At 40.3% G+C, this 25,720-nt stretch overlaps 3 protein-coding genes across 7 annotated transcripts in view; all 3 read right to left on the bottom strand.

Moving 5' to 3' along the window:
- dip2ba (disco-interacting protein 2 homolog Ba) overlaps positions 1-799 on the bottom strand; it is a 32,760-nt gene extending 31,961 nt beyond the window's left edge. Inside the window, exon 1 of one of the 2 annotated variants that reach the window (XM_008318203.3) lies at positions 335-799. In XM_008318203.3, coding sequence (XP_008316425.1) covers positions 335-419 — 85 coding nt within the window. In that variant the 5' untranslated portion in view covers positions 420-799. The remainder of the gene's footprint in view (positions 1-334) is intronic. The other variant, XM_008318204.3, reaches the window with a different exon arrangement.
- Positions 800-2,223: 1,424 nt separating this feature from the next.
- On the bottom strand, positions 2,224-19,864 carry atf7a (activating transcription factor 7a). Of its 4 annotated transcripts, none has more exons than XM_008318199.3 (12): positions 19,814-19,864; positions 14,755-14,826; positions 11,524-11,620; positions 11,274-11,386; positions 10,782-10,946; positions 10,351-10,499; positions 9,161-9,248; positions 8,916-9,035; positions 7,922-8,071; positions 7,034-7,222; positions 6,682-6,787; positions 2,224-6,094 (listed from the first exon to the last, which is right to left on the bottom strand). In XM_008318199.3, the coding sequence occupies exons 2-12, from the start codon at positions 14,800-14,802 to the stop codon at positions 5,868-5,870; spliced, it is 1,452 nt and encodes a 483-aa protein (XP_008316421.1). In that variant the 5' UTR covers positions 14,803-14,826; positions 19,814-19,864; the 3' UTR covers positions 2,224-5,867. The 4 variants fall into 4 exon arrangements, with proteins under 4 accessions (XP_008316421.1, XP_024915496.1, XP_008316420.1 ...); XM_025059728.1 differs by lacking the exon at positions 19,814-19,864 and adding an exon at positions 19,561-19,803; XM_017036218.2 differs by lacking the exon at positions 19,814-19,864 and adding an exon at positions 6,400-6,440 and having other exon boundaries at positions 5,943-6,094; positions 14,755-18,067.
- A 1,019-nt stretch (positions 19,865-20,883) lies between these two features.
- asb8 (ankyrin repeat and SOCS box containing 8) lies at positions 20,884-25,691 on the bottom strand. Its single transcript, XM_008318197.3, has 4 exons — positions 25,302-25,691; positions 24,020-24,201; positions 23,838-23,942; positions 20,884-23,084 (listed from the first exon to the last, which is right to left on the bottom strand). The coding sequence occupies exons 2-4, from the start codon at positions 24,146-24,148 to the stop codon at positions 22,449-22,451; spliced, it is 870 nt and encodes a 289-aa protein (XP_008316419.1). The 5' UTR covers positions 24,149-24,201; positions 25,302-25,691; the 3' UTR covers positions 20,884-22,448.
- Between the last annotated feature and the right edge of the window lie 29 nt (positions 25,692-25,720).

The following is a 25,720-nucleotide window of genomic DNA, read 5'->3' as shown; positions in this document are numbered from 1 at the left end:
GTGACAAAAACATGCTTTAACCTTAAAGTGGTCACGCCATAGTGAGGCTAATTAAAATTAAGGTGCCGCCGTGATGAGCTTCAACCCTTATATTCCTTTCTTCAGTACAATGCAGCTTGTCATGCTCTTTGCTAGCTCGCGTCCCCACATCCTGTATTAGCACATAAAGAAACGAGGTGCCTCAGCCTCTGAGGTGAGCTCCCATTCACAGACAGACAGCGCAGAAAGACGCAGAGGGTTTTACACCGGTCTCTGTCTCCCACTTTAGAGACACGTAAAGAAAAGGTAAAAGAATTGCCCCAGCAGTTAGCAGCCCTCTCTCCACCTCCTTTACCTTCAGACAGCTCCAGGTCCAACTCCGCCAACTGGTCCCTAACCTCTTTTGGCAGGGCGGACAAATCCACGCCGCGGTCTGCCATGACTTCGCCGATAAATGTGGGTGTCTTCAAGACGACACGAAACCAGGGGTGCGTTGGAGAATGTGAAAAGTAAAAAGCCCTCCCTCAAGACACAAAACAAGCATCGGTGAGGGAGAGACAGTCCATCGGCACGGCTAACTGCTCCGCCATAATGGAAGAAACTCACCAACGGCGAGCCGCGGTCACGTGACTGCATTCACCTCGACTGTGTGTGAATTCACCGCATCCTTCGGTTTAAACACAAGAAAGGAGTCACACTGACACCGGTGCTCCCCCTGTTGTCCGACTGCGGGAAACGCACACACTGTTGCAGACGCGGACACAAAACTGCTGTCTGGCTGGAAGGGAACAGACTGTCTCAAACACACACACACACGTACACACACACAGACACATATCCACACACATTGTATACACTTTCTCCTGGTTTAAATGGACATATTATCATCCTCCAGCAGATGTTTTTGCTCCCTGTTGACCTTCATGGTTGACCATTCATAAAAGTGGCTGGATATGGCCAGTTGAAATTTTAGGGTGGAAAACCTAATAGGTCTTCCTTATGGTTATCCTAGTTGGGTTGCAGCCCATGTGCATGTGCTGCATTATGTTCTTTTTTTTCTCATACACTCTCTCTTTTTTACTTATGGTCAACCAAATAATTTATTCTTCTGTTATTTTCTGAGGTATGCCCTTGACCTATATTAATTCTTTTTGCCATTCCATATGCAGTAACCTGTAAAAATGGAGGTCAGGCAACAAAACAATGTCTATTGTATCCTGTAAAATCTCTTGCAATTTATTAACCACTACCCCTTGGGGGCGCCACTGGCAAACGACATTAAATCAGTTAGATAAATGTGTATCTCTTTTGTATGATGTGTGCAAAAACTGACAAAAACACTTGCCGTATAAATAAGGGAGCTGTCATTAAAGTATGTAAATAAAGTATAATGCAAAGTTTAAAGTAACTGGCTGTTCGCACACCGTACGTTGCACAGGCAGCAATAAGCGCACAACCGATTCCATTTCCTGTTCCCAGCAGGTGGCTCTATATGATCAAAAGACAAATGGGTAGACACTGCAGAACGGCCAACGTTTACTGCAACATTTAATCCTGCAGAAAAAAAAACCTTTATATTGAGAATGTTGGTTTCCACACTGCAGGAAAGTGGTAAGAACTCTGTCTTACAGGTGTCCTCATGTCTTCTCCTGGTGTCTTTTCTCTAACAAACATACTTGCACATTTTAGTGTCTGTCTACTCCACTCCAGTTTCAAAAACTAAGTAGACGTTGTTTAATCTGCCAGCGTCTGGAAATGCATCTCATAACCAGCTGTCTCCATTTTATTGCCTTGTGATGTAACAAACAGGGTGATTATGACCACCCCCACTCCCCCACTCCCCTCCCCTCCACCAAAGCATGGTTCCAACACTTGATTTAGACATTAAAGAACCATATCAAATACTTTAAAGATGTATTTGTGGCTCCTCAAATAGTGTATAAATATATGTATGATGAAATTGAACTTTTTTCTTTCTTTTTTTTTCTCACTCATAATAATGTTAATAATGTCAGCTCTCTTCTCCAATAGTCAATTTCTGTGACTTTCAATTCCATTTACTGCACACAGAGAGGTACAGATTTACTTTTCAAGTCCAATAATCAGTAACTGAATGAAGCTAAACAAAGCCACAACAAACCAAAGTCACACATTGTGCTTTTATTAGGTACAGATTTTTTAATAAAATGATTTTTTTTTGTTAATATGCACTAACAATAAAAGACAACACAAAATAAGGCCCACTGTTCATTAAAATGTAGTTTTTTTTAATTAAAACTGCAGCACTGTATGTAAGTGTTCATAGTATTCCACTTGGACATGCATGGAAAAGTAAATGTATTTGTATGGTACAGATATGTACAAGTTTAACAACAGGAGTGTGACAAACCATTAAAACAATGCATGCAACATACAAATGTTACATTTTCATCTTTTAATTGCCTTTTTAAAAATAATTCTGAATGTTATTAATGTTCCAAAAACTGTTATTTTAAAAATTGTTTTCACAACCAATTTGGTATAATAAGTTAGACAAGGCCACATTTTTGAACGATATAATAATGGGGGCAGAAATGTTTTTTAAGAGAAAAAAGCATAATGAAATTCAATCTGCAATAAAACAAATTCTGTTTTAAGGGAGTTGTTTCTATATTGGACAGTACAATTAAAAAAAAGCTTTATGAAAAAATGGGCTGTGCTGGAAATAGCACACAACAGAAGAAAATGACATGAATGACAAGAACACATGAGAGCTAAATATAGTATGAATTTTCATTTCATATGAACATTCGTCTAGAAGGAACTGCCAGCCAAATATAGTGACGGCTTCAAACTACGACAAAATGCCAGGCTCGTATTTTCAACTGTCAGAGTAGAGGTTCAGTCAAAGGAGAGAAGCGTTTGAGCTGCTGGAAATTCCCATTCATTTTGTTAAAGTAAAGAACAAGAGAAAAAGAGAAGATGTGATTAAAACAACAGAACCAAGAAAGTAAAGTAAATGAACAGAAATACAAATAAACTCGTAGTATCTTAGTGCATAAAGACATGCTCTCCTGGTAATGGATAGATATCTTGTCTTTGAAATATCACATCTCACAAATATATGATCACATCAGACAAAACTATACAGGTAATAAAAACAAACAAGGACAGAAAACCGTGTGTATATTTTGCTTATGAAAAATATATGTTTATCTGGAAAAGATGGTGGGGTTTGAGGAAAAGTAAAACCATTCAGAACCTCTCTCTATCGGACCTTTACCAGTGAAGAAGCTCTTCTGTGACAAGTACAATTATTTTTAAAAAAAGACTTTTTGTTTTTTAAAAAATACAACCAAACTTTAAAACATGATAGGAATATAAACAAACTAATAGATCTTTGTTTTTCACTGATTGCTTCACATCGACTCAAATGAACAAATACACTTTTGCAAAAGCTCCACTTTCACACTAGTAAATCTTAAACTGAGATATAAGAGGCACTGATGTGATCTTAAGGCAGAAATGACCAAAACACAATTGTTGCTGCGTGAAGGTGTGTTTAAGTGCAAATAACAACCAGTCAGATACTGTAAAGATAGTGTCTATGTGGCCTCTGAACCCCTAAATAACAGTCCAGCCATGCACAGCCTGTGTTAGAAACCAGTACTGGGCGACCTCTGGAGATTCAGACGGTCTGATTGGTTATGGCTTAGACTAGGTTTGGTAGAGAGCACAGACATGGATGGGGTTTTTGTCACACTTTCAGCGAGTATGTGCAACTACCCTGAGACGTGTGAAAGTAACAGTTACAATATGTCCAAGTCCCACACAGAGGAAACAGTCATTACGATGAAACGTCCATTCACTTTTAAACCATTAAACTATCTTTAGAAGACAAACAGAGGGAGGGAGAGTAAAAAAATATTTCAAATACTAATCTTTCTTGGGAAACAATACATTTTAGTTATGTGGACTGATCTGAAAGGATGTGCCAATTAGGTTAAATTATAGCTGCACGTACTGCATCAACAACATCACACCCTACTACCAAGTCACATGATAACAATCTAAGTGTTTGTGTATTAGATCAAGAGTAGACAAACTGTTGTGTTCTGATGTACATACATTTTGCACACACATACATAGCCAATCTCACACACACTGTTCATACAGTTTATTATAAGGGGAGGGTGGGCGGGGCGTAACTGAGGTAAGATTTTAGGTTAATATCACCTTTAGGTAGAACTGCTTACAGAAGGATTACCAGAAGTAAATATTCTGTGTCACAGTATGCAGGAATTCAAGATGAACGTAAATCTATAAAGATGATTACAAACGTAATCTCACCAGGTGGGTACGTTCATCTGCAGGGATGCTGCCCTCATCACATAATTTCTCGTTTCCATTTATTCCAGTTTTAAGCTTTAGTAATCGAAAGTAAAAAAACGTATTATTGGCAGTAAAACAATTTTTCAAATGTCAGCTGCAGAGACTGAGGTGGAGGGTAATGTTAGGACAGGCTCATGGTGGAGAGTGATTACTGTAAGTTAGATATCTCTAAGATAAGAATGCAATTTTAATTTTTTTGGAGATAATGTGGGGGAGTCAGCAGACCAAAGACTTGTACATGTTTAGATGTGTTGAATTCCTGCGTACTGTACCTTTATGATTACTGAAGACTTAGGGGTGTCACATTTTAGGATCAAAAAATATCTTAGGCTGAGGTGGTAAAAGTCTGAATGTAAGGATTAAAACCTGAATCTTGTGCCTCAGGTTGTCCCTTTAGAAGCGACTGCATGCTCTGACACAGAGAGCTTCAGACGCAGCTCATCCTTTAACCTAAGCAGAAGAAGACAGCGCTGACAGTTTATTTTGTTTTTGGTAGCAGACGGGGCCATACTTTGTCTTTGGTCTGACAGATACAACACCAACGTACTCTGAAAAGCATCACAGCGGTAATGAACAGACTCAGGTTCATTTCCACTGCAGTGATTCTTGCTGACGACTTACATTTGTGTTCATACACAGGAGCCTGACTTGCTTTTATTTCAGCATAATGGAATTGGCAAAAAAAAAAAACAAAGCATGGAAAAACTCAGAACTAACAAAGTGGAAGATTCAGCTGTGGAGATGACCCTACCTAGTCCGTCTGGTGGTTTGGTTTTTTTGGGTTTTTTTTTTTTTTTGATGTGGAGTCATGTGACAGCGGATCTCAGAATAACTCAGAAAAACTTGTCACAAGATGATGATAAATTTTGGAAAAAGTGACAGCCCTAATGCCTTCTGTATCTTTGAAGAGGATAATGTACAGAGATGCTGTGATGGTACGTGTGGGTGTGTGCATGACTCAAACATTTAAAGAGGCACAAGACACGATTCCTGTTAAAAACGGTGTTAACGCTCTGGGGGTGTTTTCTTTTTTTTTTGGTTTCAATTTTGATCATGAATGCTCAACACTTGAGAGTTTCAAAGTGGGGATGTGTCACTGTTGGTAGTTCTTTTTTTTTTTTTCATTCGAACATCAGTACACTGAGCATGGTGCAGTCCTACAGTCCAGCAGAATGTCTTTGGACTGGAAAGTGAGAACAGAAGAGCACAGAGGCATAGAGGGCAACTTTAGGTAGGGAGGTTGGGGGTTGGAGTCCAGCCCCTGAAGTCTGTGGCAAAGTGATGAGGAAGCTCTCTCAAAAGTCTCAGTCCGTTCCCAGAAGGCTGCTGTTGCTGAGCTCCAGGCCACAGCGTGATGGCTCCACAGTAGGGTCACAGAGAGCACAGGATAAGAAGCGAGCGAAAGATGAGATATTTGGACGTCTAGATGGTGGATGTTGGGAAGGGTAGGGGGTGTCCGCCGCTCTTATTCTGACTCTCGGTAATGAGCCAAGTCTTGGCCATGATGACATCGCTCATCATCTGGCAGTTGAATGAGACTGTGCAGCCATGATAATATGAGAAGATCCGCTCTCGGCCCTCTGCGACTGGCCCATTCCTGCCAGCACGGACATAGCCATGGCCTCAGCTGCTGCCCTTGGCCTCAGGCCATTTTGCCCCATGGAGGGGCTGGGTGCCAGGGAGCTGTGCTGGATGACGGGCGCAGGGGAACCTGTGGGCTCTGAGGTGTCTTTCATGCTCTCCTCTGCAGCCGCACAGTAAAAACAGATGGTAAATGTAACAAATTTAACTTGTGTGTTACAACTGAATAAAATCATAAAGATGAAAGTCATTAGTTAATGTGTTATAGCCCTAAATAAAAATGCCATAAGCTACAAAAATACTTTTGAATTAGTTTAACCCAAAGTCAACAACTGCCTCAAATTTTATATTATGGGTGTTTTCTTTCATTAAAAAAATGAATGGATTCAATGCATAATAAGGTTCCAACAAATTCAACACCTTTCAGAAGTTTTTCTTGGCGTATAACAAATGTTTTGTAGGTCTTACCATAACATCGAAATTATACTGCAAATATAAACACCTTGCACCTATGCACAAACACAGTAAACATTTGAAAAACAGTAAGAACATTGTTTGACAGCAGAAATAAACTATAATAAACTATAATAAAGTTTCATTATAATTTACAACATAGTGTTTGCTAAAAAAGTTATGCAAAACAGGGTTCCTTAACCCATGGTATGGAGACCAGTACTCAGCTGTGGATCACTGCTACTGGGCTGCATAGAAAGAATAAACGGACATACTGTAGCTCGACTCAGAACTCACCTAAGTAGGCAGTCTTCTTCTGCAGGTTCGTAACAGGACAGTCCTTATGGGCCAGTAGCAGCTGCTTCAAATGAGCAACTTCGTTCCGCAAGAGAGACACTTCATTCTGAGAGCGAGGAGGGTCAGCTGATTAAAACCCAATTCATTTACGATAGAATTAAAAGAATCTCCTAAATCACAAGTCCTGTTTCAAAACTGAAAACCTTGAAGTAACTTGTTCTTCTCTGAACTTAACTGACCTCAGCTGAAATTAACCTGTGAGACTAAGTTGTGTACAGGACTCAGTAAGGATGATGCAGACAGGTCAGCGGACCACGCTGTATCTCTGCTCGCCCATTACGGGCCCACTCACCGACAGTGAGACGTTCAGGCTGCTCAGCTCCTCGGCCTTCTTCTCCAGGGAACAGACCCACAATTTGCGTTTTTGTCTGCACCGTGATGCTGCGGCGCGATTCCTCTCGAGGAAGCGCTGTCTGCGCTCGTCTGGGTCATCGTCTGTTGTCCGCCGCCGACGCCCACCTGTAGGCTGAGCTGGAGATACCTTGACAGGAGCAAGGGTGGGATGGAAACCATGGGTAGAGAAGCAGACATGAAACAAGAAAAAGGAAGTTTGACTCGGGGTTTAACATCAAAGCAGCAGAGTTTTACATATACTTTGGACTTCTTTTTGGTTTGTTATCAACTAGATTTTCTGAAACTGGGGCCAAACCCATTCAGTATATGGTAATAGTACCAATACCATACCCAATACTACTTAAGACTGGGTTTTAATAAATGAACGGGAAGGAAGTGTTATATATGTGGCACAGCTCTGTGGGTAACAGCTTTACGTGTCGTGTGTAGGGCTGAGCTCAACCCAAACCACAGTGAGGTTACAGACATTCTTTTTCCATAAACAGAAGCTTCTTTCACCCAAAAAGAAAATAATCTTTTTAGATTAAACAAAACTGAACAGGAAGTGCTCAGAGCTTTTACACCATTTCCAGTAAAACTGAGTGTCATTATTTCCATGTTTAAAAACAAATTTTAACAAACAATGTTGGTTAAATAGGTCTCAACAATAATTGACCTGGTGAGACATAAACTCCTCATCGATCCACTCAGATGTTAAACTGTGTGTTTTTAGAGCTGAGGCACGTCTTCAGGTGATGTATTAAATTTGGAACTACTGGCCTCATACTGTACTTCAAACAGGGCAATGTATCTGTTCACTGATTCTTCACGGTAAGATAGGCTGTACCTGAGGTTGTGCAGGTGATGGAGCATCTGGGTGTTGGACAAGCAGTTGACTCTGTTCTGCCCTCTGAGGCACCATGGGGCTGCTGCCCATGGCCATCACCCCCATACTGTGTCCTGATGGACTCTGGTGGGACAGTGCAGCCTTCAGCCGCTGAAGAAGGAGAAGCGTTAACAACAGAAAGTACAGAAGACATGAGAAAAACATGTAATGCCAAGGAAACAAGTCTGCTGAGAGTTGAGGACGAGGAACTCTCGCAGGATCTGCAGGTCCACTGTGAGATTTGGTGACAAAGAAATGGAACAACAGCAGAAGTCCAGGGGGACTTCACCAGCACTACTCTCTATATTTATAATCTGAAACTGTGGTGGTCTTCCTACAGATGTATGGTTTTCTTTAATTTGACAAATGTTTACATTTGTATTGTTTTACAATTTCAACCATAAAAAGAAAGCAAAGAAAGCAGTGGTCATATTCAGTGACAATGGTGTTGTAATACCATCAGTTTATTTCTATTTTCATTCATTGAACTAAATTCACCAATACAACAGATGGATAATGTCAATATTGGATGAGCCTATTGTTTAGATTGGCAAACGGTTTATTTTGTGCTGTTGGAAAAGTGCCAGATGATAAATGTATTTAGCATATAGTTATAATTTCATTCATTCTGCTTGACATCTCTGGGTTTTTGAAAAAAAAAGGAAAGAAAATAAAATAATTCTAGTCTATAAAAAGAGTCAGAATCCTCAGAGGAGTTCATTAAAAATGGTTCTCATCCTCTGTGATTTAATAGTTGTGTATTGAGTATTTGTGATGTTGCTGTTAAGGGTTAAAAGTGCAAGTAACAGCAGAAAAAATAAGTCATATGACAAGCCAACTTCGCCAACAGAGTGGATGGCTGCAGGGCAGAAACAAGAACAGGAGAGTGGATGGCTGCAGGGCAGAAACAAAAAGAACAGATAAAAGTGATAAAAATAGAAAATCTAATGCTGACCATCTTGGCCTCTGAGTGGATGCTGTAGCCGGAGGGGGAGTTAGAGCCACTGCTGCTGCCTCCCAGTGGAGGACCGGGGATACCAGGAATGTTGGGCACCATGCACAGGGGTCGGGCCAGCTGGAGACCAAATACAAAACATAAATACATCAATATTTATAACTGAAACCCAGATCTTCTGGGTTTCAGTTCTTCTTTCAGCTGTTCACTCAAATAGGAAAAGTGGTAAAAACTGACAGTCTTACATTAATGACAGAATGAACAGGACTAGGGAGCAGAGGCAAAGCCTGGCCGGTGGGTAGCATCATCATGGGGTAGTGGCTGGTTGGAGAACTGGATGGGAAGAAATACAAGGACAATGGAAACAGGAGGCAGTTAGAAAAAAATGTCAAGCTTAAATCTTGGAAGTTGGAAAAATAACCTCAAGTCAACATTCACAATATGTACAGGAGAGTTAATACTCCAAGCTGAGCTGCCACTCCTAACAGTAACCATGTCATGGCAACCTATCACAATAGGCTTGTACAGTTCGTTGTATGTGTGTTAACCTACACAGGAAACACTCCAATTGATTTACATCTGACTCACAGGAGCATCTGCAGCAACAATTTTAGCTGTTGTTACTTTACAGCTCGCTATAAAGGAAGCAAGGAGGTTTCATCCTTCGGTTTTGCTGGTCATGTTTTGAAACTACCAACCCTCCAATCACAAACCAGTCCCTCTAACCACTAGGCGACCGGCTGCGCTATAAATATATATATACATTTTTATATATCCACTTGATTAAGAACATGCACAGATTTAGCTTAATCAAAACATCCACTAAAACATTTTTTACATTTATACAATATAGTGACCCAATAACCACAACAACACCTGATGCCTGATGATGCGATATACCATGGGTTTACCACCCTCTACAGTAGTGTGTGAATGTGAGAGGGAAAACAGAGAGTGGTGCAGATCCACACTGATTACATCTATGGTTTGGATTGTCTTGCTTGAACCACACTGACCCTGGAAATTGAGTGTTTTCTGTTGCTCTGTTCTCTCTCTTTCTTTGCTGCTCCCAGTGATAACAACAGCAATGGGTGAGCACTTCGATCGAAGCGCAGCTACTAGCTATTTTACAAACTGAACATTTTCACACAGATGACCGTTACACCACTCTGATACTGTTATTGCTTTTGCAGCCGGAAAAGTAGCAGAAAATTTTCTCCCACAATTCAGTGATCAAACTACTCGCTTCAGCTACCTACAAGGCTACACCTCCAGTGCCTCACTGCCCTTTGTCTCCAGGGCAGCTGTCATTTGATCTGTCTGAACTAAACGGAACACGATGTGAGGTCACGTGCTGGGCGCACTATAGAGCATTGTTTATAACGCGGTGCAGTCACTACAACAGCATTACACATGTTAAAAGAACCTAACTTACCCCAGAGTACGACTGGAGGGTGGAGCCTGTGTGATGACAGAGGTTGGTGATGGCATCGTCGGCTGAAGGCTTTCAAAGCCCAAGTGTAATGGGAGGGAACCTGGACGCACAATAGTCGGGGTGGGAGCTGAACTCCTGGGAGGAGTGTCCTTAAATGCAAATGATGCGTAGTGAAGTTAAACCGACTGCAGCAAATCAACATGTCATGTCTTTAAAGAAACGTGAATTACATGAACAGAAGAATGTTACACAGCTGTGATGGTTAACATTAATGAGGGTCGTCAGAAATAAACAGGCAGGAACAGCAGAGGTGAGGAAACAGTGAGGGTGGGGTGCTGAGTTTACCTGCCACCGCTGCTAAAAACATCCCAGCAGAACCACTGTTAATTATTCCCTTTCTGTGTAATCAGACCATATCACCCATTCCTTACCTTTGCTTTAGTCGGAGGCTCTTTGCTACTTTCCCACTTCCCAGAGGTGGATTCAGGGCTGCCTGGTGGTGAAGAGTCCACCTCTACAGGTTCCTCCTTCTTAACCTTCACTTCTGTCGGTGTCTGCAGAGTCATGTCCAAAGCCACAGAATTGGCAGAGGGGAGCTGAGAAAGACAAGGAGTACATTTAAAAACAAACATCACCCTCACAGGCTACAGCTTATAATAAAGGAAGTGGGTTTTTAACACGCTTGTGCAAAAGTCACTTTAATTTGTAATCACCCAGACAGAAAGCACAAAGAGGGAATATTCTGTAAGCATTTATTTTGACCACAATGAAAGCAGTGGTAAAGCACAAGGAAGTGGGAGATTGTTTTAATGTTATGGGTTTTTTCCAGAAAGTTTCATCGGCTTTGGTGTTCAGAAATACTGTCCATGCAAACGCCAGAATAAACAACACAAACACAGCACAGACCCACAAGCCCTTCTTACAGCGTTCTTGGCCCTTTTCTCCTCCTCATCTTGTGTGAAGGAGCTGGCCAGCTCGTTGAACAGACCGACCTCCTCACAGTTTTTAAGGAAACGTGTGGGAGTAGGTGTCGTGTCTGTTAAATAGGAATGAACAGACATAACAGTAAGTGACATATTCACACTGCATATGTACTTCGCTTTAATCGAGGAAACCCATGTCATAAATGTGCCTATGAATAAACATTTGGTTAATGTGCAGCAACATCAGTACCTGCAATTATGACAGAGTCCGTTCTTGGTGGTCCGAACTTCAGGGTCATCTCGTGCTTGTGTTTGTGTACAGCCAAATGGTCCTCATTGGTGAACCTCTGGAAAGGAAGAATTCAGATAAAAACATATCATAAGTTTGACTTGATGTAATGACTTTATTTGCAGGTGACCTAAAAAAGTTAAATGTTATGTCTTATATACTATATACTATGTGACATAGAACAAGGGAAAATATGTGGTGAACAACAGCTCACCTTTAAAGCTCTTCAGAGTTCCAGTTGTTTTAGACTGCATGTGGTGTTTTACTATCATAATTTAATAAGTTAAAAGAATATTTTTATCAGTAATGTATTTTTAATCAACTACTAGACATTTCAGGCAACCCTACATGAGACTGCAACCCCAAGGTTGAAAAACACTATGGTAGGGTAGAAAAAAAGAAGAAAGAAAGGGGTTTAAATTAGTGCTGTAACAATAAACATGTTCATCACCATGGAGTTTCACAAAATAATATATATTACTATTTTTTAAGGAGTTAGCAAATAAAAGACATGTTGCTACAGTGTGTCGTTACACACCAACATACTGTAGGTCCTCTAAAGACCTGTGAGGAATAATGCTCTGGCACCAGTCTATTCTCCATTCTCTGCAGCCTATTTTAGGGACAGCGTTGCAGTTGTGACTTCAGTCGTCAGAGTGAAGTGGAAACACAGTCAAGTGTCATGAGACTTATTTTTAACCCTGCCAGGCAGCATCACCAGTACAACTACATGTCTCATTTGTCTCTTTAGTCTGGACGCAGCACCTGGGCCTACTGCAGAGAACTGTCCCCAGCTAATCTCCTGTATAAGATACTGGCAGCTAGGATTACCCCTTTGCCACACAGTAAACTCCAGGGATCCCAAGATGGGTGGCAGCCGCTGCCGCTGTTATTGTTGTTGTGGTTGTCAAAAGTAAAAACTCTGTGCAAACGCCAGGAGTCAATCATCCTCGTTCGACTGTGGCCATGATTCAGACTTTCCTGGTAGACAACTGTTGTGTCTAAAGGGCAGCTGGAAAATGCTGTTTAGATATTCAGAGAATGTGTGGGTTTAAATTTAGATACAACATCACACATTGTTCAGGTGTATATTAAAATAATTATGGGAGCTGCACACACGAGCCCTCTGCAAAGATAATGCTAATCTGCACCGCAGAAAATTTCCATGTAGTTATTTAGATAATGACAATCATGAATTGCTTAGCTGTTGACTGCTTAAAGTTTCCTTTTAAATACTCCTGAAGTCTCTTTTCTTCGTATTTTTTAAACAAAACAAAAAAACAGTCGTTGCTGCAATTAAAAAAAAAAACAGGACAAAACCATTAAAATATTTTTGGGTTTAACTTCTATTGGCAGACATTAACTGTATGTTTCTACTGTTTCTACTAGACTCCATGTTCACATAATGAGCTCTTTTTATTTACATTCAAGGAAAGTCTTGCAATATTCAATCACTGTTTTCACCCTAGTCCGCATTGGACAAACTAATCTTTTGTTTAGTTTAGTTTTTATAATAACTGAAGCTTGCCAATGTCCAATGTGAAACACTGGGATCAGAACATGCACAGTCATCGTCAGATGCTTCATCTAACACTAGTTACCCATTGTTTAAACACTTTCAATTCAGATGGCTGTTCACCATTTTATTTTTCTCCAAATATTGAAAAGGAATTTGTAAGTAACGTGTTCTGAAAGTGAGCCTGTGTTTGGTTATGAAAATCACCACCCAACATCTAGCACTATCACACCACAGTATGAATCATGCTGTTTATACAGCAGTTTAACACTCAAACAAACCTGTGGGGAGAGCCACAGCTGTCGACCAGGACCATCAGCACACATCTCTTTACCTTTAAACACACCTACGTGTCGTTTTGCTTTGACGTTAAGGTAAAGTCATAATAAAGTGCTAAGAGGGGAATCTATAAACTTTCTGTCACATGGTTCATGACCTTGGCTGACCTTTGGATTACATTTGCATGATGCCACCTTCCTTCCTCTTGCTACAAGTCCTTTTTCATGTGAGTGTTTTCTCTACAGATGCCACACCATCCAAACAAAAACAATGTGCAGAAGGTTTTTTTTTCTCCACCAAATATGACCAAAGCCACCTGAGACCAGTCTGAAACCTTATTAAGTCCAGGATCAAACTGACCATGGTTGACCTCAGCTGACACACAAATGTCAAGTGATGTTATGCTAACTGGAGTGGTACAGCATGTCCACCAACTGAGGTAGCTGTGCACCTGATGTCATGTAACGAAAAATCTTTTCCACAGATATCACTTTTGCAACATGTTGAGGAACTAATTTATTTAGCTATTTCCATTTTATTCATCTTTTTCCTGATTTTTTTTTTTTTACACGTTTGACTTTTGTTCTATTAGGTGTATGTGTTGGGGGCATTCTTTGTTCTCCATAATATTCTGAGAGGTAAATACAGTAACACAGAAAATGATTTATTCAGCAAGTACATGATGGTTTAAACCCCTTACATGGCTGTTGTACAAACAAAAAACCACATGTGCAAAAGACCTGCTCTCATCAGAACACAGAAATGGACATATGAATCACAAATGTTTCTTAGTCACATAAACACTTCTCTTTCAACAGATCCCAGAATGAAAGAAAAAAAAAACTCTGGGGAGGTAGGGAGAGAAGGAGGAGATCAGCGCTCCTTCAAAAGACATCACACCGATCTGAGCACAGCATCAAAAAAAACATTAGACATGGTCTTCTCTCCCATGTTAGATAATCTTGAGTCCTGTCTTTTATTATTGCTGCCTTATCATGGCCAAGCCCTGACAATGCACCACGTTACTGCCATGTGAGCACACTACAGGCACTCAGCTGAGTCACTAACATGGCTCAAATCTGTGTCTGCAGGCACTGCATGTCAACAGTGACAGGTTGAAACAATAACTGTGCTCTGATTACTCACTGTAGCTCATACTGAGTCACTGCTAAAGGAGACAGTTTTGTCTCAACAGACGGGGAACTGGCCTAAATGATATTAGTGTGACAGAGTACACAGTCCATCTGACAATAAAAGTACAACTAAACTAATTCAAAGTCCCATGTAAATATTAACTTAGTCTGTTTTCATTTTCCAATTGTTTCAGTCCACTGTGGGTATTACACAAAGACATGCACGCATCGTAGACCAGGGAAATGTGGGAGAAGACGTCTTACCTGTCCACAGCCAGAAGAGTTGCACACAAAAGGTCGGTCGTCCCCCATTTTTGCAAAGACCCTGCAGTGTAACTGTGGGTGAGGAGAAAAGGAGAACATGTGTGTGACTTTTGTTGAATGGCAAACTGGAAAAATCCTTCACACAACAAAAAAGGGGATGCTGTGGCTTGTAGTCCTTACAGCCCAAGCAGGAAGCCGAGTGCTATTTAAAAATAACCCTGGCAAAATGAAAAACACGGACACGGAGGCAACAGGACCAAGTTTCCCTGGTGATACTTCCTTCGCACAGGGGGGCTTCTGGTCCACCAATGAGGAGCCGTTTACAAAGAAACGACAGCAACCATTCACACAAAGATGTCTGCCTCTCCTTCTCCTTCTGTCTTGTTCTCTTTCACTGGCAATCCCTCCTTCTCCCATTACCACTCCCATCTCTCACTTCTCAGACACCTTTACACTTCCTGAAGCCTTCTTGTTACATTTTCCAAAAATCAGGTTTGAAAGAATATCATGACAAATGCTAAACTTTAGCATCAACCACAGACTCCAGTGTCACGTTTGCAGAAAACATTAGCAACTTTCACAACTAATTTTTGTTATCGTGTTTAAAATAGTCCTGATTATTAGTATTAGTATGTATATAGTATGTATAATCAAAATGACAAAAAGGGTGGCACTGTGAACTGTTTGTGAGGAACACCACATGGATGACAGTATGGTAACTATTCTGAAAATTAAGCTAAATATGTCGTACTTCTCCTGCTTTGGTATTGATTTTGATTGAGCTTGCTTACTTCAAGAAGTACAACTTGTTATTGTTTGGTCAGGGTCTGCTGAAGCACTGTGCTTGTATTGGTAAGCAGTCCACACGAGATTGTCAATAGGCAACGCAAAGCTAATGCTAATTCCTCTGCAAAACTCCTAAAGCTGAAATAAACATTGAATGCATTCATTGAATGCATTCTTTTTACATATAGTTTACCAGTAAATACCTTACATTACATTTAACTGATTCCAAATGTGCAACACTCTCTTCTATAGCAGTCAGTAACTACTCAACTAATAAAAGAAACCCCACAATCTGATGTCTTTAATTTACTCACAATCTGTCTGGATGACAATAATAATAAACTCCACCAGTGTATAATGGTTTTTTTTGTGTGTTTTTTAACTGTTAACTTCTGATTTTTTGGGGTCTACAATGTGATGCACTGCAACAAATATTTGTTTGAGAACTTTGTGAACATTTTTTATTTTTATGTTTTTTGAGAGTTTTATGAGACTGTTATTAACAAAGCATAAATACATGGTACTACTTTAAAAATAGAGACACGCAAGGAGAGCACCACTGGACATTTGATGGCACTGGAAACATTCTCAACGCCTTCCACACAGTGCACCAAAGCCCCCTCCACCTCCTCCACTCCCCTTCCGAAGTACATGCTAATGTCAAGAGTTAAACACGCATGTTTCTGTTGGGTCCTTCCTCCTGTTCTAACTGAAGCTATGCGAGGCCTACAGCTTCAATCAGCTGTTTTCACAGAGGAGAATGACTCTTCAAGATTGAAGCCCACCACCCACATCCCCTCCACAGCCTAGACCCTATTACCTCCTGTATAGCTGAGAAACACTCCATGTGAATGCAAAGCAGGGAGTTAAGGAAAATAACTTTGTCATTAAATTTAAATAAGGGAACTGGAGGGGTGGCAACGGCGATAGACAAGGGACATTAATTTTTAAGCATTCTCTGCTGGCCAAAAAGTGAAGTCTGGCTGCTTATTCACAAAGCAGCAGCGCTTACAGCACAGTAATACTGACATGCAATACGGGCAATGCTGTATAAACAAGGAGAATCACTTCAGTAAACAAAAGCCAACACGATTACTAAAGTAGTCATCATGAGCAGCTATAGTTTTCCAACTTAAATTAAATCCTTTGAATGCGAGTTCCTGGCTGTTCCTTCAACATTTAATATAAGTAAAACATGGAAATGCCTGGTGGTGGATATTCAACCTTGTTACTCACTTTGCACTTTTGTTTCACAGACTACATGAGTTGAACATGAAGTCTTACATTATTGAGTGCGACAGATTGTTCATTATGTTGGCGAAGCATAAATGTCTGAACCTTTTCCCAGCGTTGAAGTCAGAACATTTTCCTCCTTCCTTTTCCCCTAAGAGGACAGCTGCCCCTGAGCCAAAGCATGATTACTGAAGCCTTGCACTGGAATACCACGCTCTCCCATGACTCTGGATCTGTAACAGGCCTAAATATTGTGTCGCTCAACTACATGTATTTATGATGGGGGAGATGCAATTTGTGTTTGTAAGCAAAAGTCCAATCCCTTGCTCCAGACTTCAAAGGGAACATGAAGCAGATCAGTCTGATTTGTTTCAGACCTACCATGCTCTGCAGAAAGACAACAAATCAGCGCCAGGTCCCTCACAACGTGCTTACAATCCACTGAGCCTATTTGGGCAGAAATGTGTCTGCAAACAAGATACTCCATCCAGCTCGTTATACCGTGGGTGTCAATTGTTTGGGGAAGTAGACACATCTGGTGTGAGGAGGGGGAGCAAATTCAGTTTACATCTCACTTAGGCAAACTAGACATTAACTGGTGCGGCTGGTAACAGTGTGAAGAGGAGGATCAGATTCTGTGGGCACTTTATCATACAACCCAGATCTTATTGTTGAAAAACTATCATCCGTTTATGTCAATCATCAAAACAATATTGGGAGCTTTTTTAGAACTAATTTCTTCAGTTTTTCTCAGATGTATTTGACTAGCGCACAGCAACATTATTAAAGATAACAGTGTTATGTTTTACAGCACACTGTAAAATAACTTCCTTTATTGAGACCTCGGCCCTGTGAGACACAATAAATCAGTCTTTCACTTACAGGCTGATGCACGTCTCTGATATTCATTACAGACGTGGATATCACATCCACCATTTTTCAACACCTTTCATCCAAGGTGACATGGAAGCACTCAAACTGCCCTGATTCCTGACCCTCTCATTGAGCTGCTGCCAAAGTCCCACTGTTAACTTGGATTTCTCCGACTCAGCAGGTGTAGAGGGACGAGTCCCAGCTATAATCAGCCACAGCCATCCAGTGTTTGATGCAGTCTGCTAGGAAACTGACTAAACAAACTGTATTAATAGCCTGTGCTGCAGCCGTGACTGTGGAATCTGAGGCTTGAATTGCCAGAGGGCAGGGGAGACCCCTCAAAAAGAAAAAACAGTAGAGGGAGGGGGACAGAGAGACTGAAAGGAAAAGGAAAAAAGAAAAAAAAGGGAAATAAAAAGAAACAAGCAAACAAAACAGAACACAAACAGAAACAAATAAAGATATGGAAAAATAAGAAATAAAAGGAATGGTAAAATTAAAGAAAAGAAAGGGGAAAAAAGGAAAGAAAAGAAACAATGTGAAACTCTGTTAACAATGTTAGCTTTAGAGACAAGAAGACTCGTCTGTTGCAGGGTGTGTGCAGCCAATATGTATTTGTGTAAGCAAAGTGAACATGAGATTTTGTAAATGGAACAAATGAAACCTTATATCCATGTCTGCATAACTGGCAAGTCCTAAAAGCTAAATCCATGCCAAGCCAGCAGACAATGTAGCACAATACAGGATGGATTCAATGCAGTTTTCTAAAATTAAATCAGAAATGCTACACTGATCCGGGTCCCAGGCAGACGGCTATTTGGTGGAAGGAAATGACTGATTCTTATCTACAATTAAAATCTGAAATATTGCTGTGAATTTCTCAGCACAATAATTTAAATTAACAGAGAGTTTCCAACATTGTCTGTCATAAAACAATGTTGGGATTGACGTATAAACCAATGACAGACTTTCACTCTCACTAGATTAACCACTAGACTAACACTTACAGAACCATATGTGTGTGTCTGACCTTATGACAACTGATCTACCACTGCACGTATGATTTAAGTGTTGTCAGCTCGTTGGATAAAATAAGAGTTCAAAGCTGCAATGTCCTGTTCTGTCTTAAATTATTTTAACAGAAATGTCAAATGGGACTCTGCAAAGTTAGCATTTTTCCCTGGTCTAACAATTCTCAGTGATGGAATGAGGTACAACTCTGCCAAAAACATGACCTACATTCCTAATGAAGGTGTTGACATGTATGGGGATACAGATCCTTGGGCGTTAAAAGGCTCAAATTGCAATACTATGGATATCATGATTACTTGAGACTTTGGAGGCTCTGCCTGCAGACCCAGTTTATCATCAACATAATACTCTACCGCCAAAAAACAGACAAACAAATTTAGTCCTTTTTTGAAGATCCGAGCCGGTTGAAGATGTCGAAGACTCAATCAATCGAAGGGGGGGTCACATGAGCCGTGTAAACGTAGGCAAATTTGTAAAACAACGTTGATTTGTCTAGAAAAAGTTTAAGCCTCCATTACCTTCTGGCTACATACGGGGAGAGTTAGCCCTGCCTTTTCCCGTAACAAGACCGCCTTTACTTTTCAGCAATTGGCTCCTTGCGCGTCATTCAACCGCACGGAGTGCTTGTGTAGATTCAGACTAAGTCAGTTACACCCTCTGGTTTCACCTTATTGGCCAAAAAATCTGAAATCAACTTTTTTTTTGCATCCACGCAAAACTAATGGCTAGCTGGCATGGCTAGCGTTACCAACAGGCCAGACCCGCATTCAAACTTTGTAATAACAGCGCCATTAAATGCAGTGACAGTAAACACACGGGAACGAGTATTAACACATAGCCGAGCAGGATTTGGGTATTTCAGAGACATTATTGTACACACACCTGGTTAAAGACAGCAGAAAAAGCTAACGGCTGGGTAACTGGCTAGCGGACTGACACTTGAATACAGTGCGAGGAATGGGTCCGAGCGAAAGCGTTGGAGCTGGAAACAACAGTTATGACAATATTAAAGACGCGTCCTTATAGCAACAACAAACACCGGAAACTGTTAAACCGGTTGTTATTTTGTCACCTTTTGGTGAAGTCGACATGTCTATGTAGAAATAAAATCGTAATAAAGTGTTTACAAACTCACCCTTGTGCCCCTCTCTCTGACTCCTCTCCTCTCTCCTGGAATTTGACACGCCCCTCATCGACGTCAAACTATCGCGAGAACTCGTGTTAGTTATAAAGATACATGCATGTGACTATACATTTGAAAATTCGGACTTTTGTTTATTATTATTATTATTATTGCTGGTATTGAAAGTCCCTCCAATCATCTCATGGTTCCAGTGCAGATCAATTTGCATCTTATACCTATCGTGTGTTTGTGTGTGTGTATAACACATTAATCTGTAGGTATAAATATGTAACTAACTTATTGTTAAGGTCAAAATGTGGATGTTCACAAGAACCAAGCAAACAAAGTAGGCCAATGAATGAATGTATACAGTAAGGACTTAGGGAATAATTCTTCCTCTTCGTAGTTCGGTTTCCTTCCTGAAATCCTCACGCTATTCTCTCCCCCGACATCATTGTCCTTTGTGAGGAATAACATGACTGAATTGTGTACAATGATGAACAAATATGTCGCCTAAAAAAAATTAAAACAAAAAGAGAACAACAGTTATATGAACAAGAGTACATCCTGAGATCACGTTAGATATTTAACACGTGTTGCATGTAAATCCATACACTGATCAACATTATCAGTAATCGGTAATGTTTGCTGTAATCCACAGCAAACGTTACCGATTAGTTCAGCTTTGTGGCAAATAAACAAAACCACAACACAGCTGTTTCAATGGCCGTTGTTCAAGCCGTCTTGGTGTGAATTGAGATACGAGGTACCAGTGACCTCTGGTGGACTATTTATGAACTGAAGGGTCGTATTTGGTACAGATTTGGTCCACCATTTAAAAAGTATGAAAGATACTCATTATTATAGTCAGTATCTCGTAATAATGAGATAGTATAGCAGACTTTTTAATGCTGAAACAGCTACAAAAAAGGAATATACATGGCATAGAAAGACATTTGTTATGGTCAATAATGGTCAGATGTAGTGGAATTAAAAACCTATCCCACACTTGTGATAGAGTTGTGTCTGTTTAAACTTAAAATTATAACGTTTGTTAATAATGACACAGAGCGCAGCGTGAATAGAACATAAAGGTTTTTAATTATATAACACCAACAAACAGTAATAGTACTTGCACTAATGCACCAGACGGGATCTAAGTGCTTTACTGTTACACATCTATAGACAAAGTAACAAAATCAAGCACTGAGATGGTCAGAGTTTACACAGACGTTTACCATTTACTGGCTTATCCAGTGACATGTTATAAACACAAAGTAGTCATGTCATTTAATAGTTGAAGTAAAAACATACGTTTCAAAAGTTGGACCTGTGATACTGGAAAGTAAATCTTCTTGGCAAAAAAAACAAACAATAAATTAAAATGACAAACTGTATTCAACATTTGACATTTCAATGATTAAACTAACTTTTTTCTTCTTAGACAAATACAAACTATTGGAACTGTGAGACTGGAACAATAAAAAAATTATAGCATTATTCTTTTAAATAATTAAAATTGTTCTTTTTTAATCTGGCCAAAGAATTTTATTTGACACATGGTTTTATTAAAGTCAGCTCAGCAGGACCATCACCATGACGACTACAAAACAAACTATTTTGTCATTTTCTGTACAGAACTGAATTCAAACCACACCAATTCATTAATACCAATAACTAAACATACTGCTAATTATACATCCGCAGTTACCAACAACCTCTACATTTATACAGTCTGTGACCAAACATAATTTTCTCTTCATAGATGTCTTGATAAAAAAATCTCCACATCGCTATTACACAGAGCAAGGAATTTTCTACGGTAGCATTTCTGAACATTTTGTCCCTATTTAGAAAGCATATATTATTTTCCTGTACATTTTTTCCCTTTGTGTCAGTGAATGCATCATGAATACATCAGAGATGTAGGAAAATAATGATTTAATGAAGATGAAGCAAGTGAAAGTGTATTTTTTTTTAAAGACTGATTTTTGCAAGTGTCACGTAACAGAGGGGAAAGTGAAAACGAAAAGTTTACACGGGTGAGTTTTAATGAATCACTTAATTCCTGCTAGAAAAGGGACTGAACAAAAGAACCATCAGAGCCAGGCGGAAGTTTGAATGAATAACAAAAAAACAAAAAAAGAACAGTTGTGTTGGTTGAGGGAAGGTAACGGGTCTGTCACCCAAAAAACACCATCCTCACAATACAAAAAATATCACAAAAGAAGAATTTGTAATATCATAGAACCTCAAAACAAATGCAACTTCCCAGGTTAAGCTGACACGTTCTGAAATGCTGTGTTGAAAATGCCTCACCTTACATAAAAGCACTCGGGAAATTCTTTTAAAATAAAAGCCTTTTCCAAAGGGAGCTCCTTTTCTCTGTTCTCAGGACTTGTATGGATATTACATTTCCCTTCTGAGGGATGAGGGATTTTGTTGTACATTTGTTACCAGGCCAAGTATAACACACCATTATTAAGATAATGGCCGAGTGTTGGTGTACTGCCAAAACTGACACCAAATAAATAACAGCAGACTGAGATCGTATGATGTAGATAATTAAAAAAAACTCTATTGTCAGTTTGTCACCCGTGTGTGTGTGTGTAAGAAACCGTCCTGATCTTCATCCAGTGGTTTCACCTCAGTCTCTGAGCAGCAGATAGTCTTTGATGGTTTCTGGTAAAGGAAGCTCTTTCACAGCAGTAGGAAGGAACTGCACTCCCAGACTCTGTCGGACGGCACAGCGTGCCAGAGCGCGCAGAGAAGGAGCCTGCGTCACCATGTCTGTAAGCTTGGCCAGTAGCTGCGGGTCTTTACTCAACTCCTTGGGAAGAGAGCCGTCAGGCAGTCGGATCTCAAACCGGCCGGCTGCCCTGCAGAGCAGCTCCAGGCACTCCTCCTCCTGTTCAGTACCCAGACCCCGGGCTAAAAGAGCCACCAGTCGGGAGATAGGAGTCTGGCCCTTCATGTTTGTCACATGCACCATGGCCCCGTGGTCTAATAGCACTTTGACACTTTCCAGGTTGCCCTTCATCGCTGCCCAGCTCAAAGGAGTGTCATTGTTGTAGTCCCGGGCATTGGGGCAAGCCCCGCCCTCTAGCAACACTCGCACACACTCTGGGTTATCTTTAAAGGCGGCCCAGTGAAGGGGAGTGTCCTTGTTGCCATCCAGGGCATTAGGCAAAGCTCCATACTCCAACAGGAGCTCCACACAGCTCTCATCCTTCTCTGCTGCGTAATGAAGCGCTGTACGGTTGTATCCATCCAAAGCATTTACCTGATGAATAAAGTCAATATATTCAATGCCCATTTAACCTTTAACCTTTCACTAAGGTTTCAATACACAAGTATAAGTGGATTCCACAACCAACAGGTTAATTCTAAATATTAGGTACCATTAATGCATAGGTTAAATGGGAACTACACAGAGACATAAGGCAGCATAATCTACCAGTAAATTTACAGTAAAATTAATTTTCAATCTAGTGCTTTCTCCTTTTAGAAACATCCATTGTTAATTAAATGTCTGTTAGAGTAAGTGAATGTAGCAACTACGTTATTTATATCTGCATTTGGAGCCAAAGCTGATAGTTCACTTTAAGGCAGTTTAGGAAAAGCCACAAACAGAGTCGATCTCTCAGAGACGATTCACGCTGGTGTGTGCCCACGTACACACCTGCATGAACACAAACACACACTCACACTCAAGGACTACCCCTTTATGTGGCTGAGTGTGTATATAGCAATATATAAAAATAGGTTAAATTCTAAGTTGTGTATTAAAGTATTGATATATTGTAAAAAAACAGACATACTGTTCAACCCTAGTATGTGTGTGTGTGTGTGTGTGTGTGTGTGTGTGTGTGTGTGTGTGTGTGCGTGTGTGCTTGACTGGCCCTCTGCTGTTCAGAACTGTCAAACTGATTTAGCTCCAATAAGTTACAGAAACAAAACGGTGTATTTCTGACTTGAACAGCTTCCTGGTGTATGCAGCAGATAGATCAGTTTGCAGGAGGGAGTGTTCACTTACCTCTGCCCCTTTCTCCAGGAGCAGCTCGACACAGTCTGCATCTGCAACCATGCACGCACAGTGCAGGGGCTTCAGCGTCCCATGCATTCGGTTCACGTCAGCTCCCTTTGGTAAACATAAGACACAATGACATTAGTGTAACTGACCACACGGAGAGGTGACTGACGAGCGGGCACGCGTACCTTACGAATGAGATCCTCCACATTGTCGTGAGGGAACGAGCGAATGGCAGCGATGGTGCGGATGAGCCTCTCGGACAATGAGTATTTACTTTGAATGCTTTGCATTATGTACCACATAGTAGAGCTCATGTGTAACAGAGGAACATGGCACCGAGGCAGCAGTGACAGCAGGGAGTTTGAAACTGCAAGACATAACAGTGGAAATTTAGCAGCAATAACACACTGTAATAAACGGCTTGATTCTTCACTACTTCAAGGACATCCTCTGATTTTAGTTTTATTTTACGACAGTGACGTTAACTTAACCACAGAAGGTAGCAGTGGACAAGCAGCAGCCGTGTCCACATTGAAAAACCTAGTCTAACCTAGGATATGTTAAGATGATTTAGTAACATTCAGATGTACATTTTATTCACTTAGTCTTTAATAAAGTGGTTCAGATAATTCATGGACATTGTATTGGCTGCATGTAAGATCTTAATCATTCAGTTTACAAATGTAAGGAATACATTTTTAAACCTTGAAGATGCAAGCTAAACGCAAAATGTTCATGTCATTTTCTTGAAGAAAACAAAAAACAATCTTCTAAACCCCTACATAGACTTTGATATTTAAAAGGTTTAGATGCAACTTGAATTTAAAGTAAACCAAAGCGAACTTGGCTTTTACTATGGTCAATTTTTATTTTAATTCCTGTGACTGTAACCCCTGGGGCTGTGTTTTCATTAACCACCAACTTCACTTCGGTGAACTGGTCTTGAACTCAAACAAAATAGTTTGACAAGTACGGATACAGTTAGAGAATTTTTATTTTTAAAGTAGACCATAAATATAATAAAAAGATATATTGTAGAAATAATTTGTTATTGATATTAATCCCAATAATATAAAGGTAGAGAAAACGATGTTATCAAAATAAAATGAAACACGTTTTTAACGTGTAGTAAACAATTCATGTTCGCCCTGCTTTTTACCACAAAAGACCGTATACAGGCTTTCCAGCAAGTAAATGTTTAAAAAGAAAACATTACACAGAAATGCTAAAAAAATACAATATCTCAGAAAAAAAGAAATTGAGAGAAGAGGAAAAACATCTGAAACACAACAACAGCTGGTACCATCAGCTGAGCTAACTAGCGAGCTAACGTTAGCATGGAGATGGAAAAATAAAAACGAAACTCGTAAGCGGAAAGAAATTGGAGTTAATTTCATCAAAACACCCTGCCTGACGAATGTTGCTTATGTCGTCAATAAATGAGTAGGTGTCGGTTCGGAAACGTACCGTTTTCCGTCCAGTCAGGCTTTGAGGTTCTGACAGTCGTAATCACTGTTAGCTGCTCGGTTTGACATAAACACAGGACGTCATCGCTGTGGCCACGCCCCCGCTTCTTCCTCGATGGATGGTATTTAAACTGTACACAGTCAACTGTGGCCTAACTTCCCTTAGATTCAACTTTAATTCATCCCGGTTGTCTGGTAGGAAGCTCTGTGTGGACGGCACTTAATATAGAATCCTAACGACGGCAGCGCAGGCATCGCGAGAGCAACATACCAGGAATACCTTTAGCTCATGTCCATGTAAAGAGCTGAGGAGCAGCAGCAGCAGCAGCACAGAGACTGAGGACAAGTGGTTTTAACAAATCACTGCTCACTGACAGAAACCCAACACGTGACCAGTCGGGCTCTCCACAGCACACACAC

This window comes from Cynoglossus semilaevis, chromosome 10 (genome assembly GCF_000523025.1).
Source record: "Cynoglossus semilaevis isolate Cse_v1.0 chromosome 10, Cse_v1.0, whole genome shotgun sequence".
In the NCBI taxonomy this organism is placed as follows: domain Eukaryota; kingdom Metazoa; phylum Chordata; class Actinopteri; order Pleuronectiformes; family Cynoglossidae; genus Cynoglossus; species Cynoglossus semilaevis.
This window is presented reverse-complemented; position numbering and strand designations above follow the sequence as displayed.